The sequence below is a fragment of the Neovison vison genome, chromosome 4 (assembly GCF_020171115.1).
Source record: "Neovison vison isolate M4711 chromosome 4, ASM_NN_V1, whole genome shotgun sequence".
NCBI lineage: Eukaryota > Metazoa > Chordata > Mammalia > Carnivora > Mustelidae > Neogale > Neogale vison.
Genome location: NC_058094.1, coordinates 160734380 through 160752919, shown reverse-complemented (window position 1 = coordinate 160752919; position 18540 = coordinate 160734380). Strand labels below are relative to the sequence as shown.

General features: G+C 35.9%; 1 protein-coding gene across 1 annotated transcript in view; it reads right to left on the bottom strand.

Annotated features, from left to right (window-relative positions):
* Positions 1–18540, bottom strand: part of VPS50 (VPS50 subunit of EARP/GARPII complex) — a 128700-nt gene that overhangs the window by 32850 nt on the left and 77310 nt on the right. Inside the window, exons 17-20 of the mRNA XM_044246030.1 lie at positions 14608–14698; positions 10872–11048; positions 7525–7643; positions 5481–5587 (exon numbers count right to left, since the gene is read on the bottom strand). Of these exons, the coding sequence (XP_044101965.1) occupies positions 5481–5587; positions 7525–7643; positions 10872–11048; positions 14608–14698 (494 nt within the window). The remainder of the gene's footprint in view (positions 1–5480; positions 5588–7524; positions 7644–10871; positions 11049–14607; positions 14699–18540) is intronic.

The window sequence follows — 18540 nt, the reverse complement described above, 5'->3', positions numbered from 1 at the left end:
GACCCATCGTGGGTAAACCTCCAAGGCCTCAAGATGCTGCCCCCTTCATTAGGGGGCCATAATGGACAGAAACTCCAACCTGAGCCTAGGAAGTACTTGTTCTTGTAAAGATGGGCAGGTGTTGCTTCTCTAATCAGAAAAGAATAAGAATGATACATGCTTTTATTTATGTAATGAAGAAGACATACCGCTGAAACCATACCATGTCTTAGATATTTCCTGAGATTACTCAAACAGCTAACAAACAGTCACGTGTGATTTCCTGGGCTAAAATAATTGCCCTGGAGGAACAGCTGAATGGAGAGAGGGAAGCTCCCTGACTTGAAAAAGGGACACTGAAGGTTCACTTCCCCCGGTGGTGGCAGGTGGGATGCCATCCACTCCCTGGAAGGTTCAGGACCCTGATGTTCCCTCCACTGCTTCCCCCAGAGGGCATGGCACTCCTTACTACCCAAGACTCAGCAGTAACCGAGAATACTGGAGCGAGTTTTGAGAGTAAAATTAGCTAAGGAACTGTGGGTGGACAGCTTGCTGGAGAGGACACCCCTGGTAAGACTTGCCTCATTAGCCGGAGGTGAGACACTCCGGAAACCAACAAGAGCTCCAGAATTACTGACTCTACAGTTTCACACACACTCCATGAGGGCTTTACCTTCAAGCAAACTGAGAAAAGAACCTCTTCCCAAATGATCACTAGTGAGAAGTTCTTATTCTTGCTTCCAACCTATACTGTAACCTCTCTGAACTTCGCCTGGATATAAGAATTAACTTTCCTGATTTCCTCTCCTGGTTGTGAAGCATGAAAAGAACTTACTGGCTCTAGGATCAGACAATCTGGGTTCTACCAGTTAGAAGCTGGCATGACATTAAGTGAGTTATTTATCTCTGGACTTTAATGATTTGGTGTATAAAAAGGGTACTGTGAAGAATTCACAAGAAAATGCACACAAAGTGTTTATGAAGCCTTTAACAAGAGAGCAAGAAATCTTAGCTGCTGCTGTTATTTTTAAGTAATTATAATTATGATGAATGCAATGAGGGAAAAGTAGAGTGCTATGTAAAAGAAACCTAACCTGTTGAGGAAAAGCTTCACAAGGGAAGCACTGTTTAAACTATTATCCTAAAATCTGGACTGTGAGTCCAGAACACTCATGGGAGAAGCCACAGAGGGAAAGCAACCAACGAACAGCACAGAGAAGAACCACAACCTAGAGGGACAGTGAGCCTGTCTTACCCAGCTCATTAGCAGGGGGCACAGAGAACCGCGATCACAACCTGAAAGGTGGCCCAGGGGAACTCAATTAGTGAGCCCCCACACCTCTGCAGAGGAGTAAATACAAGAGTACAGAGAAGGCACTGTAAGTGTGTGTTCCTCTGCTGTGGATCAGGACAAGAGAGAAGGAAAAGATGTTTCTCCAATAGTCAGGATGTTAAAAACTAAGGTGTGTCAGTCCAATATATTGGGCACCTACGAAAGTGAAAAGTGCTTGGTTAGATGCTCTATATGTTGCAAAGATGACTCCAACTCCAGATGTTTTCATCTATAGGAGCTGAGAATCTGACGGGGAAGAGCAAGAACAGAAACCAAGCTGGAAGGATGTTCATTATTCTTATCACAGTACACTAAGCGGAGACATCATTATTGGACATAAATAGCACATAAAAGTTAACTGGACATGCTATAAATGAGGCATAAAGGAAAGGAAGGAAAAGTCAGTTCAGCTCAAACAATTTATTTTTATTTATTTATTTTTCAGTTCAGACAATTTAGAAAAATGCACTCAACAATGAAGTGAGGACCAGAGTAAAAAATCAGTATGTCTGTTACCTAAGCCCTTAGCTTTTATTCCATTTGAGAGCTTTTATTCTATCATTTTACTCTGTTATTCTATCACTGCTTTCTGTTATTTATTTTTATTATTGTTTGTATATTCTATGTTAGCCCCCCACACATCTCTAATATCATTTTCTTGTACATTGTACTGAAGGATGACACTTCTTGGAACATTCTCTCAAAATACCATATTGTATATACAGCTACCAGCTCAGAAAGGGTTTTAAAATTGTTTAAAAATATTACCTATAAGTGACCAATAAAATGTAAGTATTTAGAAAAACAGATATATAGGAATGTAATCTAAATTAAACAATGATAAATTTTTTTCTTAAACACTGCACATGAAAATATCAAGTTTCTTAAAAGATGACTTTATTCTGGTTTTATGTTAAATCTGGATGCATGATGTGCTGGTGTCTTATTTTTTTTCAGCTGCTAAAGTAGTAATTTTGTCCTATGGTCTGTAGTTTTTACAAGCATGGATTCTGGCAACCTATCTTCTGCCCCTCTCAGACCTATCATATCTACTCATGTGCGAGCTGCCTCCAGGAGAGAGAACCTTGAATAGCAAGGCTAATTCAGTGATGAGACACATTCCTTAAAATTTCTCTGCTTCTGTCTGCAGGAAACTGTCAGGCTGACAGAATTTTCTCTTTACACAAGCAAGCATTCTGATTAGTTCTCTGCACTTGTGAAGGGCTCCCTGGGCCTTTCTAACAGATTTAGGTACCACCTGGGGCTGGGAAGCCCCATTAACACTTTTTTGTTTAATCTCTCCTAATTACCTGCCAAATAAATACTACTTGAAAAGGACATTTTAAATATGCCTTTAATGTTCTAAAATGTGCCTCCCAACTACTGAATAATTAGTTCCTTCATCTTCCCGGGCACCCAAAATTAATCAATCTTATTTACACAACTATACTTCTGGCTTTGTAAGAAGAGACATTACCTTTGCCAGTTTATAATCTTCAAGCACCTCAATGCAGTAACAGGGGATAGAATAGCATTAACTGGTTGGAGACCCCTTAGTGAGTGGTTCTCTCAAAGTTCTATTTTATGAATATGTACAAACTGAAGATAAAGACCTCCCAGGGAGAGAAAGTGGTAGGCATAAAAAGTCTATTGGAGGGAATAATGGAAGCAACTAATCCCATCTTTAAATGGGAAGACCTGAGAGTTAAAAGCATACTAGGCATTGTTACCTAAGTGCAATTCCAATAAAAGATATGGTGGTGGCAAAGGTTGAAATTACAATGGTGAGATTCTCTTCACTGAGTAAGGTTTTATTCAGGACTGTTCTACTTTATAGGGTTGACATACCAAAGGTGCATAATACAAGTTTTCTCAGTTGCTTAAATCCACTATTAGAAAACAATGTCCACTAGGTCTATGAGTAATCCTTAGGTAGAATTTGTGTTACTGACTTCTGAATTTAGCACCAAGAGCACATTTCTATTGTTATTCAATCCCCTTTTTGCATAATGAGAAGAGCAGAATGCACTGTTTCTTCATTTCCTTATGTCTACCAAGAAGTGAAGATTTGCATTTGTTCTCTCCATTTAACTGAATGAAACATTATTTCCCCTCCTCAATTTTATTTTAGTCTTATATTTGATTTGATGCTACTAAATATATGTCTTTTAGAGTAAAAGTAACATGACGACCTCTAGCTCTTTTTGAACTAGGTGAGGTAAAAATTATAAACTACCACTCCCATGGGGTTGACTATACTATTTTCCCCAATTATCTCTACCCACTCCCCTTCCCTGTAGGAATCCAATGCCCTTATCCAATGCCCTGAACTTGTAGTGCCCTCCCTGGGGCAGTGTATTTCTCTCTCCAAGCGTGAGTTGCCAGAGAAAGTCGGGGTGCCACATCAGAGTGGAAGCCTTAAGAGTCATAACATGGTTTGGCTCTTGCTCTTTTCCCCATGACCCAAACTGGTACTATTTTTTCAGTCTGCATCTCAGAATGATACATGGAACAGAACTAAGGTGATTAGGAGCCAATATGCATCATGTCAACCTTCGTGGTGGTAGGGCGGTTTGTTACCGCAACATAACCAGGCAAAAGATGAATTCATTAAGCTACATCTCAAGTTGCGTGTTCAGAAACCAAAAACTACAGTGAGTCCAAAAGGCTGAGGATGACGACCAGGATTTTGGAATATTTATCTGTGAGAACCACGTAAGGAAAATGAGCACAATAACCCTGAAGAATGAACTGGGGGAGCATAAGGGAAGAAGGACAGTGGAACTACCACCCATACCTGAACAGTCACCACAGGGAAGAACAGGAGAACAAAGTACAGATTTGCTCTTTTTGCTTTTAAAGATATAACTGAGACCAACAGAATTACAGAGAAAAAGAAATTCTGGTTTATCATAAGGAGGAGATTCCTACCAACTAAATCAGTTTAATAGTAGAATGAGTAGTCTTGCAAAACAATTTGTATCCAAAGTCTATGAGACATGAAACAAAGGCTAGTTGGCCACCACAACTTAGGGGCATTAGATAAATCCTAGTTTTATAGGAATTTACACCAGATGAGCTCTCAGAACCCTTCAAGTTTTGGTTCTATAAATTCCATACAGTAACTCATGATGCTATGTTCAGTTAGCTCTCTTGGATAAAGAAGAAAAGCTAATTTCCCTGGCAATGATCAGCGAAAAAACACTTTTCAGAATCTGTCATTTTTCTGTGTGTCATGAAAATATATCCTTTTTCTTTTCCTTCCAACTCATTACTTCTTTTCCACTATTTTTCCTAAAAGAAGTGGGACTTCTAAGAAACATTTTGCCTACTTTATCCTATTCATTAATGAAATTTAGAAATTATCTACAAGAACACAGACCATTTTATCAGAGCCAAGAGTAATCAAACCAGGCAGCAGGACATTATCATCTCCATATACACAAAATACAGAGTGTTTTTTTTTTTTTAATAGAACACATTAAAATTCCTGACTGGTATAGATGAATTAATTAATTTGAAAAGATATCTCTATAACTTATTTGTCAAATGTACAGACTTACTTGTGAGATATAAAGGTTAAGATGGCATATAAAATGCAGAAATACTGACATTAAAAATTCCACATCATTTTCAAACCTAAATATTTCAAATGGCATTTCTTCATGTTACTTGCCTTCTACAAAATCATCAATAAAGGTCTTATCTGTAATAAAAACAACTCTTCCTATGGTGTGAGCATTTAGCTTATAGAACTCTTGTGTCTGAAAATGCCAGAGGATCACTATTCACTCTGCCTATCTGACAGGAAGATTGTGAAGATCAATGAAACAATTAAGCACAAAATATTGTGTAAATGTAAAATGGGCACTATTGTCATCCTACATATACCTACATCTCACACAGAGAATTTTTCATTACATTTCAATTAATTGGGATATTTTAGAAAAAGTAGAAAACATAAATACTAAGCAGTTAACTGAAAAAGAAAAACTAACATTAATGATGGTATTACACTATTTGAACAATTAGGATGAAAAGTACTGACATAGGACACTCTTAAAACCTTCCTTATGGAGGGCACTGGAGTATACAATGAAAACCCCAACAAGTAACAAAAGTAGACTAATTTAACTAATAATGTTTTTTTTAAAAGGTGGCTACTTACCAACAAGTCTTATTACATTCAATGTTGTATTTGTTAAGATGGGTGCATTCACTTTATTTAGACTATAATCTGACTTCTTCCTGCTTTTTAGAGTTTCTCTAGAAACGCTTAATATGGAAAAACAAAACAGAGTTGCAGTTAGAGTTGTCAACTAGTAAATCAGTAAGTTATTCCAATTAGGATCTATCCTTCATTCACTAATTAGTTACTGAAACTGTTACCATGTGTCAGGTGGGGATATAGAGATGATCCTCCTGTCCTTAGAGAGCTTACAGTCCAGAGTGGAAGAGAGATTTATAAGCAAAGAAATAAAGTACTATAATGTATTTCTTTGATTCTAAGACAGTCATTATCAACCATTAAAAGAAGCTGTGTCACTTAATAAAAAACAAACAAACAAACAAACAAAAACAGAGGTTCCAGGGAAACTATATATCAAATGTACCAAGTACTCGGATTTCAGACTTAAAAATACGAAAAAACACTCTCCTTAGAATCTAAATCTAATATCTAAAGTACAGGGGCACATGACAGAGTCTGGTGTTGGGGAGGACACCAGGTTCAAGGAAAAAATTGAAGATATATGGTTAAGTACACAAAAAAGGGGGGGATAATATAAAAATAAGGTCAGAAGTAGGAGAAGTGAGTGTGCTCAGAGAAGCACAAAGAGTTCACATGAAGAATGAGTGGACTGAGGGAAAAGTGATATGAAAAAAGGTAAGGAAGGGCCAGACCACTGAAGGCAATAAAACTTAAAGAGTATGAACCTAACTCTGAAAGAAAATTTAATCAGGAAAATGACATGAACAAATTTGCATGTAACAACAAAAAAAAAGAAAACCTAAATTTGCATCCAAGAGGGATGAGGAGGGGGCAAAACTAGAGACAGAAAGCCAAAGTCAGGGGGCAGTGCCAATAATCTGACACAGAGATGATTTTCGCATGAACCTGGATGGTAGCAGCAAAATAGAAGAAATTTTGAAAATTCAAGAGACACTTTAAAGTTGGAGTTGATACTAATTGACTGAACGAAGCTCATAGTTTATATTATTCATAGTTCTTAGTAAGTGGTTAAGTTAGGACAGTTTCGGAAGGTAACTGCACAGCCTTACCAAAAATGCAAATATATACACATATACCAGAAGATACTATCTTACATGTTCATTTCAATCAGAGGTTTTCTTTCAGCCAGAATAGACCCATAACACCCAATGAAGAAGTCCAACAAAACAGTTCTATTCTGTTCGTAATGGACCATAGATGGATTTAAATATCACACATACATGAAAACCAATGGAAACAATTATTTCCAATTCAAATATCTACAATCACATGAGTTGTTCATTTTCTGAGGAGAGAGAGTGTATCAATCAGGGTTTTGAATTTACTAGGTACTTACTAGGGATAAAAGGTAGGGCAAAATATACTTAAATCTATCATTAAAAATTATGTGTATCTGTGGTCACCAAATGTCTGATACTTAGTCATGAAATTAACTCACTTACATTTAAGAATCAGGTCCATTTAAGAGGGAGAAGGCGACAAAACATTCTTATGTAATTTTGATAGTTTTTTGAAGAGGACAGTTTATGACAGAAACAAAACAACGAAGATGAAGGTACCTTAACAGGAGGCCCAAATAGTGATTGTAATTGACCTTGGAAAGATGAGACTTTCTGTATTTACTAGACTGAGGTAGGAGGAATTCGCCCTTCAAAACAAATAACTACTCTCCTCCTTGAGGTTTTCTAACCTATGTGAAGCTGGAACTGCCTCCAAAGGTAGTATGATTGTATAAACTAGAAGTTTGTTTTTCTGCAAAAACCACTGCTCTCTAAATTAAGAGCTTTTTGATTATGTCCAATATCAAAAAACTACATTTCCAACCTTTCAGCAATCATTTTAAAACATACATGTTTTTGTCACATGACATCGAAAGTTAAAGAAAAGTTTAACTTTTGTTTTTTTCCAAACCTTTAAAGGAAATCTTTATTTAAATGCATAACATACAATATGAAATACCATACAATCTAAGAACATTTACCTTTTCACAGGTGCATCACCTGTTTGCTCATCCACATAATCTCGTTTCAGTTCCTCAGGAACGTCACTGTCACTGTCATACTCCTGATAAGCACTTTTTTCTTGTTCATCAGATTCGTACTGAAGAAAACACAGTATATTCAACAATGAGTATGAACAGCCAACTTTTCTCGGAGTCTTTCAACACAGTAAGAGTATCCAATTTTTAAGAAGTAGTTTAGGGAAGAAAGTTCTTAATAACTCATCTCTAATTCTGCTATCAAGAATATTAACTTTGGGGCGCCTGGGTGGCTCAGTGGGTTAAAGCCTCTGCCTTCAGCTCAGGTCATGATCCCAGCGTCCTGGGATGGAGCCCCGCATCCAGCTCTCTGCTCTGCGGGGAGCCTGCTTCCTCCTCTCTCTCTGCCTGCCTCTCTGCCTAATTGTGATCTCTGTCTGTCAAATAAATAAAATCTTTAAAAAAAAAAAAAAGAATATTAACTTTCCGTTTACTTCTTCTCCATCCAAGAAAAAAAAGAAAATATAAACATTTTATGCCTACAAAGACTTCTCCCCCAAAAGTCAAATCTCCATAAAAAGAAGACAAACAAACACAAATATCATGCTATGCCTTTACGAGAGGAAAAGAGTGTACATTTGACCAAAAAAAAACCCCAACAACAACCAAAAAAAAACCCTCTCCTCTTCCCCCAAGTGGTTTCAATATACTTATTTCCATTTTGCTAATTCACCATAAAGAGGTTGAGTATATAATTCTGGCACTGTGGAAATGTTAATTCAGTGTAATAAACTCTTATAACACACATGCTAATGTCCTAATTCATTATGATGAGATTTAATTCCAAGGGAGCCTTAGAAAATCACACTGAGCACTGAGGGACTACTGAGAGCAAGGATGAAAATAGCAGATTTCCTCTTGAGAGGAAGGGTGACTTCCTAACACTGTCACAATCTTTATGGCAACATGGCCCTGTGCCAGCATGGGGGGACAGTGGCGTCCATGCACAGGATAGAAAGCAGCAGCAGCAGCATTATCACTTAATATTATAAATGAATATGATTAAATCATGGCTAACATTTCTTGAATGTTAAGTGCTAAGTGCTTTCATAAATATTCTCACTCAATCTTCAGAGCAATTCTATAACAAAGTTTTATTCCCTCATGCCAGTTGAAGAGATGAATATGAAGACAACATGAAAGGAAGTCGGTCCCCTAATTCAAAAACCATTTTTTGAGAGCTTAAAGCAGTGTGACAGGTCATAGTAAGATGTGGACCCTGACTTTCAAGGACTTATGTGTAGATCACACATTAATAACTGGAAACAAGTATTCTAGACATTCTCATCCACTTGTACACACTGTGGCTCTGATAACATTCAGAAAGGGGATCCACAGACAGCAGGCTCTCCTGGCTATAACAAAAAGCTTCGTAATTCCACAGTACAAGAGAGCCTTATTTTTGAGGATTCCGTATTTTTGCAAATTTCTGTACCTGCTAAATTTTATTTGTAACCCCAACACTAATACTTTGTGACACTTTCGTAGTCAGCCATGGATATGTACAGAGTATGCAGAAACTTTTGAGTTATCCAACATGCACGTTCCTAGCTGAGTGCAAACAAGGTGACGCTCTACCTTCTTGCTTCAGCTTACTTAAACAAATGTACTTTTCATAGTCTAGTGCCACATTAAAAAAAAAAAAATTGTTCTTTTTTTGATGGTGATTTCCCTGTTTAGAAAGGCTCCTAAGTGTAGGACTAAAGTTTTGCATAGTGTCCCTAAGTGCGAGACTGTAATATGTTTTATGGCAAAAATACATGTGTTAGATAAGCTTCATTTGGGCAGGAATTCTGGTGCTGTTGGCTGTGAGTTCAATGTCCAATACTGTATATTAATTTAGATGTCTTCAAGCAAAAACCCAAATAAAACAAGGTTATATACTGATTAGTTGATGAAAATGTGAACAAAGGTTCACAAGAACCTAATCCTGTATTTCACTCAGAACAATGGTTCTGTATTTTTAATTCAGTGTTCAGAGGGACTTTATAGAACACAACTGCCAAGAATAGTAAGAATCGGGGAGATGAACCATGAGAGACTATGGACTCTGAAAAACAATCTGAGGGGTTTGAAGTGGCGGGGGGGGTGGGAGGTTGGGGTACCAGGTGGTGGGTATTATAGAGGGCACAGTTTGCATGGAGCACTGGGTGTGGTGAAAAAATAATGAATACTGTTTTTCTGAAAATAAATAAATTGGAAAAAAAAAAGAATAGTAAGAATCAGATACTACGTGATATTTAAATTAGCAAATCACCATTACAGATGGATATATTATTTCAAAAATATTGAAGAGACTTTTAATTCTCCCAATTTAGTGTACTTTAGAGAGGAAAAGGATCAATAAGAATCACTAAATTGTAACTGTAAATATGGCTTACTATGAAATAATTTTTACATGATAAAACGTAATAACAATTACTTTTATGGCAATATTTTTTTAAATTGTATCTTCACCAAACAAAAAAGAAAATGCCAAAACTGAAATACATATACAAATTCAACAGATTTTCATCAACTCTGAACAGTTTTCACTTCAGCTTCATCAAATCTAAAATAAAAATCATACAGGGTCCTCTGGAAATGACAATCAGAAGGACCCATCCAAATTAAATACTTTAAAAACACAGATAACTGTGAACTAAACATTCACTCATTGTAAATATAGGAAACCGAGGGTCACAGAGGTAAAATAAATTGCCAAGGGCCACACAGTTAATAAATAATAAAGGTGATATTCATTCAACTCCTTCAAATCCTTTCCATTAACTCACACAACCTGAGGTTTATATTATGTGTTTTGAGCTGCTCAAAGTGTTAAAACATTGTACTTCTAAATCCTAAAAAACATCCCTGCTGGGTAACCAGGTAAGACATTACCCTCTCTCAGATAAAGGCACTTGGAACAAAATGATTCGGATGCCCAAGCTGAGAGCTAAATGCAAATGATCTATTCCCTCATCCATCTATTCAATGAATCACAGAAATAAGCAGTGAAGAAACTATACCCCTACCCAATTTGGCAATCTAGTAAGAACACACAGCAATCTAATAGGAGCACAAAGTAAACATAAAGCCCAAATGTATTTTTCAAAAGGACATTTTCAACAAAGCATGCTGTAAAGCCATTACTGTACAAGTGGTAACACAGGTATATAAGCATATAGGTAGGAAGGTGGGTGCTAAATGGATAAATAAATCTAGCTAATTACCTTCCTCACTGGGTAGAACACTTTTCAATAAGAAAATCTCACTTACATTCCAAAATATGTTTTAAGAACACTACATACCCCATTAGAAGCCAGGACATCTTCTGTTTCTTCATCTTTGTGGTTGGCCTGAATTTCAAACGGATTCCCATCACTACAATACTGCTCAAACAAGGTCACTGTTTTTGAGGATGTTGAGGCTGGCTGCTTACTAGGGGAAACTGATGGGGAACGTGACTGTTCCATGAATTTAAATTCCTAGACATTAAAAAAAGGATACCTTTTAGCAACAACACTAAAATTCAGGTACACAACATATTCCATCAATGTAAATGTAGTTAGTGAAAAAAAATCAATCCTGATTCTTCAGGTTATTCACTTTTAAATCTTGGAAGCTGTGTGAAGGCACAAACTTGAAAATATGTGCTCAAAAGTTTTCCTAAAGACAACTCAGTTGCTGATATCACTTTTAAAAGTGTTATCTGCATCAAGTTACTTTTGGCTTAGTTTATAGAACTGCACAGAAAATTTTTGAAAATAATTTATATTTGAATAATTCTAAAAATTTTAGCATAGCAGCAAAGACCCAGGAAAATACGGTTTTAAGCAATAAAAAGGCCACAATAAAAATAAATCAATATTAATAATTAATTATATGTTTGCACCATTTAATTAATTACACGTTTTAAAGACATCAGAATCTTTCTTTGTTATGCTGATGTCCATAAGCTTTCATTTCTTTTTTTTCATACACCTGGAGGTAGACAACACAGACACACACGGTGAGGTCAGACGATAGGTCTTCTAGACCTAAGATTTGCCATTAATCCATTAACTTCCTATATAATGTTGGGACTGTCACCTGGCTTCTCTGTGCCTCAATTTCTTCATCAGTAAAATGAGAGAGTCAACCTCCAGTAGGAGAACCACAATGCTAAAACTAAAGAGCTGTTCTCAGATGCGGAAACCAAAGTAGTCCAAAGGGATTCAGTGCCAAGTTTAAGACCACATTGCTTATTAGTGGAAGAGATGGAATAATCTCTAAAGTTCCTCTGATGGACGCCCGAGTGGCTCAGTCAGTTAAGTGTCTGCCTTCAGCTCAGGTCATGATCTCAGGGTCCTGGGATCAAGACCCGCATCGGGCTCCTTGCTCAGCGGGGAGCCTACTTCTCCCTCTGTCGTTCTACCTGCTTGTACTCTCTCTATATATCAAATAAATAAAATCTTCTAAAAAAAAAAATAAAGTTCCTTTGAATTATAAAATTCTTGATGATTTTTTTTGGGCACCTGGATGGCTCAGTGGGTTAAAGCCTCTGCCTTCAGCTCAGGTCATGATCCCAGGGTCCTGGGATCGAGTCCCACATCGGGCTCTCTGCTCAGTGGGGAGCCTGCTTCTCCATCTCTCTCTGCCTGTTTCTCTGCCTACTTGTGATCTCTGTCAAATAAATAAATAAAATTTTTTTAAAAATTCTTGATTTTTTTTACAAAAGTTTGGTACACATTTTTCTTTTATCTTTTGATCTTTTTAATATTAATCTCAAATTTTAAAAATCTTTCATATTTGAAGGTAATCTTAAAAATTACATACATCTATTAAATTTCAAGTGATGTGTTTATTTTCTTTTTAAAGTGCAGCTACACATTAAATCAGATCCATCATAATGCTCAAAAATGATGCCATTATTTTTATAATTCTAAACTAGGGGTGACTATAAATTAATGATTTTTTTAAAAACCAGATCTATAGGAACATGTGTCAAGAGAACACTATCTCCGTTGTGAATAATTTCAAAGTAACTACTTTTTAAAATTGTTGCTAGAATACTTAACATGAGATCTACCCTCTTTAAAAAAAAAAAAGATTTTATTTTTAAGTAATCTCCACATCCAATGTAGGGCTGGAACCCACAATCCCAAGATCAAGAGTTGTATACTCTTGTATACTGAGTCAGCCAGGTGCTCCAAGATCTGGTCTCTTAAAAAAATGTTAAGTGCGTAATACGGTATTGTTACTATAGGCAAAATCTTGTAAAATTCAAGGTAACCAAAGGAGATAATGCTCACTGGGATGTAAATATTTCAAATGTATCTTGTAAAAAACGGTAATTACACCAAGTATACGTGCTCATACACAGAGACATAATTTGATGATTAAATAAAAATTCAAATAAAACTATTTAAATAGGGATTCTAACATCAATGTTAGAATTCTAAGTAATATTAAGGAATCGCCTTATTTAAGAATTCTAAAATAGGGCGCCTGGGTGGCTCAGTGGGTTAAGCCGCTGCCTTCGGCTCGGGTCATGATCTCAAGGTCCTGTGATCGAGTCCCGCATCGGGCTCTCTGCTCAGCAGGGAGCCTGCTTCCTCCTCTCTCTCTCTGCCTGCCTCTCTGCCTACTTGTGATCTCTCTCTGTCAAATAAATAAATAAAATCTTAAAAAAAAAAAAAAAAGAATTCTAAAATAATGTTGGGGTGCCTGTGTGGCACAATTGGTTGAGCATGCGACTCTTGGTTTCAGCTCAGGTCATGATGTCAGGGCTGTGAGACTGAGTCCTGTGTCAGGCTCCAAGCTCAGAGTGGAGTCGGCTTCAGTTTCTCTCTCCTTCTCCCTCTGCCTCTCCACCCACACCCCAGCCCTGGTGCATGCTAGCTTTCTCTAAAAGAAAGAAAGATGAAAGAAAGAAAGAAAGGAAGGAAGAAATCTAAAACAATGTTACAATCATTGTTAATTTTGCTGTCCCTAAAGCATTTATTAATTGACGTGTATTTAGTATTTCCACATTAGGAAAGGAATATGATAGAGCTGGGTAAGAAAGCTATTATATAATATAAGCACAAAGACTGTCCCTGTTAAAGACTTTTAATCATGTATTCTTTACATTTATCTAGAATAAGAAAATTATTTCTAGAAAGCCATTCCTTCCAGAGGTAAAATCTGAACATCTGAACATACTGGACCTTCTATACAGGGACCTAAGTTTATACACTGTATTTTGACATTTGGTATTTGTAGGACACCATCTGTCACACAAGGAGTATTTATCTGTAATTTGTTTCAACCAAGGGAAAACAAATCAGTTAATATTTTCACAGATTACATATCCTATGAGGACTCAAGGAACTAGTTAACTAATAAAAATTAGTTAAGAGTATATTTTGTAAATGCCGCTTTTAATTCTGAAGCCCTGTCTCACTACACACACATTTATGAGTTGCAACATAAGTTAAAAACCTTTTAGTTCCTTTAAGAAATGACAAACAGGGGCGCCTGGGTGGCTCAGTGGGTTAATGCCTCTGCCTTCAGCTCAGGTCATGATCCCAGGATCCCGGGATCGAGCCCCATATGGGGCTCTCTGCTCAGCAAGGAGTCGGCTTCCTCCTCTCTCTCTGCTTGCCTCCCTGACTACTTGTGATCTGTGTCTGTCAAAAAAATAAATAAAATCTTTAAAAAAAATAAAAAGAAATGACAAACAAACAAAATCTCAAGCATTCTGCGAACATAAGCTTTTTCATTAAAGACCATCAAAATACAACTGATTAATTTTCTGCAAAATTTAAATAAAGCAGATCTCTTTCTGAAATCAGAAGAAAAAGATCAGGCAAAAGAGTTTTCCTCAAGTATATAAACTGAATTTGTAAAAAGAGACAGATTTTCACATCCATAAAAGGTGGCTATTACTCACTTTTAAGCAAGGAAAGAAAGGTGCTATTCTTTAATTAAATGATTTTATAAAAGACTTTTTAATATCTGGGTTTTTTTTTTTTAAGACAACTAAATAAAAGATAGATGCATTTGTTTCTAAGAGACACTCACATGAAGTTGCAAGATACTGAAATTTGACTTCACAGGACAAAGCTCCCAGGTCTCATTCTCTAGAAACATTCTCAGTTCATCAAGCCGTGTTCTTAAAAAAAAAAAAAAAAAAAACCAAACACTCCAAGAAGTTAGAGGAAAAGTCCACTGTACACAAGAATTAAGAAAATAAATTATTTATTGTAGAATAATCATCACAATCATAATCAACTTTGAGAATCTATTCATACCAAACACAGCAAACACATTTTACTTGTTAATGTTTTATCATCTTTAAGAGAAAAAAACTCTCAAATATTTACTAAACTCACAATATCTCTACTATATTACAAAAATAATGAATGTACAGGAAATGATATTTTTATTAAGGGATGAAACTAAAAGCAACTCCCCAACTCATATACTTAAAACATCCCTAGCTAATCATTTATCAATGCCAAAAAACAGAGGAATAATTTACAAAGTTTATGAGATCATTAATACTAATAAATGCTTTATGCTAAATAGCAAAGATCTTAATCATACTTAGTAAGCCACAAGATCAAGATAATTATCACTTTCTAAATATATTTAGCTCAGGGCCTATCTCTACACAGCACTTACAAATTAAATTATCAAGTATAGCACTTCCAGAGCCAGCACTGCACAAATCACTTACATCACATTGATATCTTCTCTCTTTTTTAATGCTATTATGGTTTACTGTCTATCTTGAGTAATCAGTACATTGTATAGGCAGTTCCAGAAAAGTCACTACTTCCTTCCAGTTGACCCAGGAAATAAATGGCCAGTGCCTGTCCTACTTTTCCCCGTCTTATAACAGCTTCATTGTTACTACTAACCTGCTAAACACAAAACCTAAAATTTTTTTAAAAAATTCAGATTTCTAAAGTAAAGAGGTAATAAATGGGTAATTCTGTAAAAAAGCAAAAGCTGCTTCAAATATTAGAATTAACAGAAGGGAGCTTTAAGATAACTATCATAATTAACTTAAATAAAATACAGAAAAAAAGATGTACAAAATGAAAGAAAGGAGAAGTTCAAAGAACTGCAATAATAAAATAAAAAACAGAATCATTCTGTAACTTAAAAAAAATAATTACCTCAAATTAAAAATTGGTTAAGCAGAAGAGGCTCGATGAACTCAAAGACATATCAATAGAAACTATCCAAAGTGAAGCACAAATTGAAAACAAAAATGGAAGCAACAGAAAAGATGATAAAAGATAAATGAGACAGTCAAAATATCTAGTATGCACACAACTGAATGGAGAACATAGAATGAACGGAAGCAGTTTTGAAGAGGTAATAGTATCCCAAAAGTGGTATGTCTGAATCTCACATATACAAAAAATAACTAAAATAGACCACAGACCTAATGTAAGAACTAAAACCACAAATGTTTACAACTCTTACAATTCAACAACAAAGGACAAACAACCCAACTGAAAAATGGGCAAAGGCTTTAAATAAGCATTTTTGCGAAGACAGACAAATGACCAATAAGCATATAAGAAGATGCTGAGTATCAACAGTCACAAACATAATGAGACATCACTTCATACCCACTAGGATAGCTATCATCAGAGACAGACAATAACTGGTGTCAATAAGGACTTGGAGAAATTAAGGGTCCTTATACAATGCTGATGGAAATTTAAAATGATAGAATCACTTTGGAAAACAGTTCGGTAGTTCTTCAAATTGTTAAACATAAAGTTACCACTTAACCCTGCAATTCCACTTTGTATTGATTTCCTGTGGCTGCTGTAATAAACCACCAGAAATGGAGTGACTTAAAACAATAGAAATTTATTCTCCTATTGTTCTGGAGGCCAGAGTCTGAAACCAGTATCACTAAGTGAAATCAAGGTGTCAGCAGGGCTACCCTCTCACATCATCTACCAATCTAATCTATTCCTTGCAGCTTTCAGTTTATGGTGGCTATCACCATTCTTCGGTTTGGGGTCTTAGCTCTCTAATCTCTGCCAGTCTTCTCATTACTTTCTCCTGTGTGTATCTCTTTCTCTGTGTCTGTGTCAAATTCCCCTGTCTGTGTTAAAGCATGAGAAAACTCTATGTGTCATTATTGGCTTTTAACTTGAAAACAGTCATGTACAAGTACTGGAGAGAAGCTTCTAGAAGCTGAGAATGTTCCCAAGCTGACAGCCACCATGAAAATATCTCAGTCCTAAAAAAAAGACTGAATTCTGCCAACAACCTGAATGTGCTCAGATATGGATTCCTCCTCAAAGTCTTTGGATCAGAGACCAGTCTTGCTGGTCCTTTGATTTCGGCCCTGTGAAATACCTAAAAGCTGGGCACCTGAACAAGCTGATCCAGACTTTTAACCTCAGAACTGTGACATAATAAATGGGTTTTGTTTTAAGCTGTTAAACTCATGTCCATTTATTACATAATAATATAAAACTATTACAGTGATAAAAGGCACTAACTCACAGACAAAAGCAGTTTAGTGAACCCTCTGGATAAAGAGTATACAGGAAACAAGATGGAAAGTAGAAGCATATGATAAAAACATAAAAACACTAAAAGTGTAAGAAAAGATAAATGCAGTTACAAAGTTAGTTCTTGCACTATTCCACTAAACTAACCTATGGTCAACAGTAACAGAACAGGGGTGCATACTGAAAAGACAGTTACCACTACAAGAATCTATTTTTTTAAATTAAATTTATTTATTTTCAGCATAACAGTATTCATTGTTTTTTCACCACACCCAGTGCTCCATGCAATCCGTGCCCTCTATAACACCCACCACTGGTACCCCAAACTTCCACCCCCATGCTACTTCAAACCCCTCAGATTGTTTTTCAAAGAATCTATTTTTAAAAGGCTGAGAAACCAAATAGTATTAAACTAAAAAATGTGCATGATCAATCCAAAATAAAGGAAGACAAAATATAAATGTAAAAAGATTAACACTTCTAGATATAAAACAGCAATATGATGGATTTAAACACAACTATACCAATAAATACATTAAATAGAAACAGGAAAAAAAAAACCAACTAGTTCAAACAAAATACATCAGACTGGATTTAAAAACAACAACAAACAAAGTAAGACACAAACTTTAAATATAAGGCCATAATTTGAAAGTAAAAATTACAAGCATGATTTCTTATAATTATGAAACAGGGTGGAATTTTTATCAAATTTTTTTTCTTCATCTACTATAATGATCCTTATGGGATTTTTTTCCCTATCTTCTGTTAACTGGTAAATTAAATTAATATTAAATATTCAGCTAACCTTTTTCTCCTATACTATTACTGTTTGTGATGTCATTATCCTTTTTAGATATCATTGAATGTAATTTGCTAATATCTGTTTAGAATTTTTACATCTATGTTCTTTTTTTTTTTAAGACACTAGCATATGATGCTTATTCCCTTGGAAGTCATCAAATGCCTATAAAAAAATCTCCTAGGTGATTATATATATATATTTTTTATTGTGTTATGTTGGTCACCATACAGTACATCATTAGTTTTTGATGTAGTGTTCCACATTCTTAAGAGACACTTCCCTATAATTTTTCTTTTTTGTAATATCCTTGTTATGTTTTGGTATCAGTGTTATGCTGGCTTCATAAAGTAAGTTAGGAAGCATTCTTTCTTTCTCTGTTCTCTGAAAGAGTTGGCGTTGATATTTCTCTTTAAATGGTGGATAGAATTTACCACAGAAGGCAGCAGGCTAGAGATGAAATATTTTTTTAAAAAAGTATAGAGTCGGGCGCCTGGGTGGCTCAGTGAGTTAAGTTTCTGCCTTCAGCTCAGGTCATGATCTCAGGGTCCTGGGATTGAGTCCTGCAACTGGCTCTCTGCTTGGTGGAGAGCCTGCTTCCTTCTCTCTCTCCCTCTCTCTCTCTCTCTCTCTCTCTCTGCCTGCCTCTCTGCCTACTTGTGA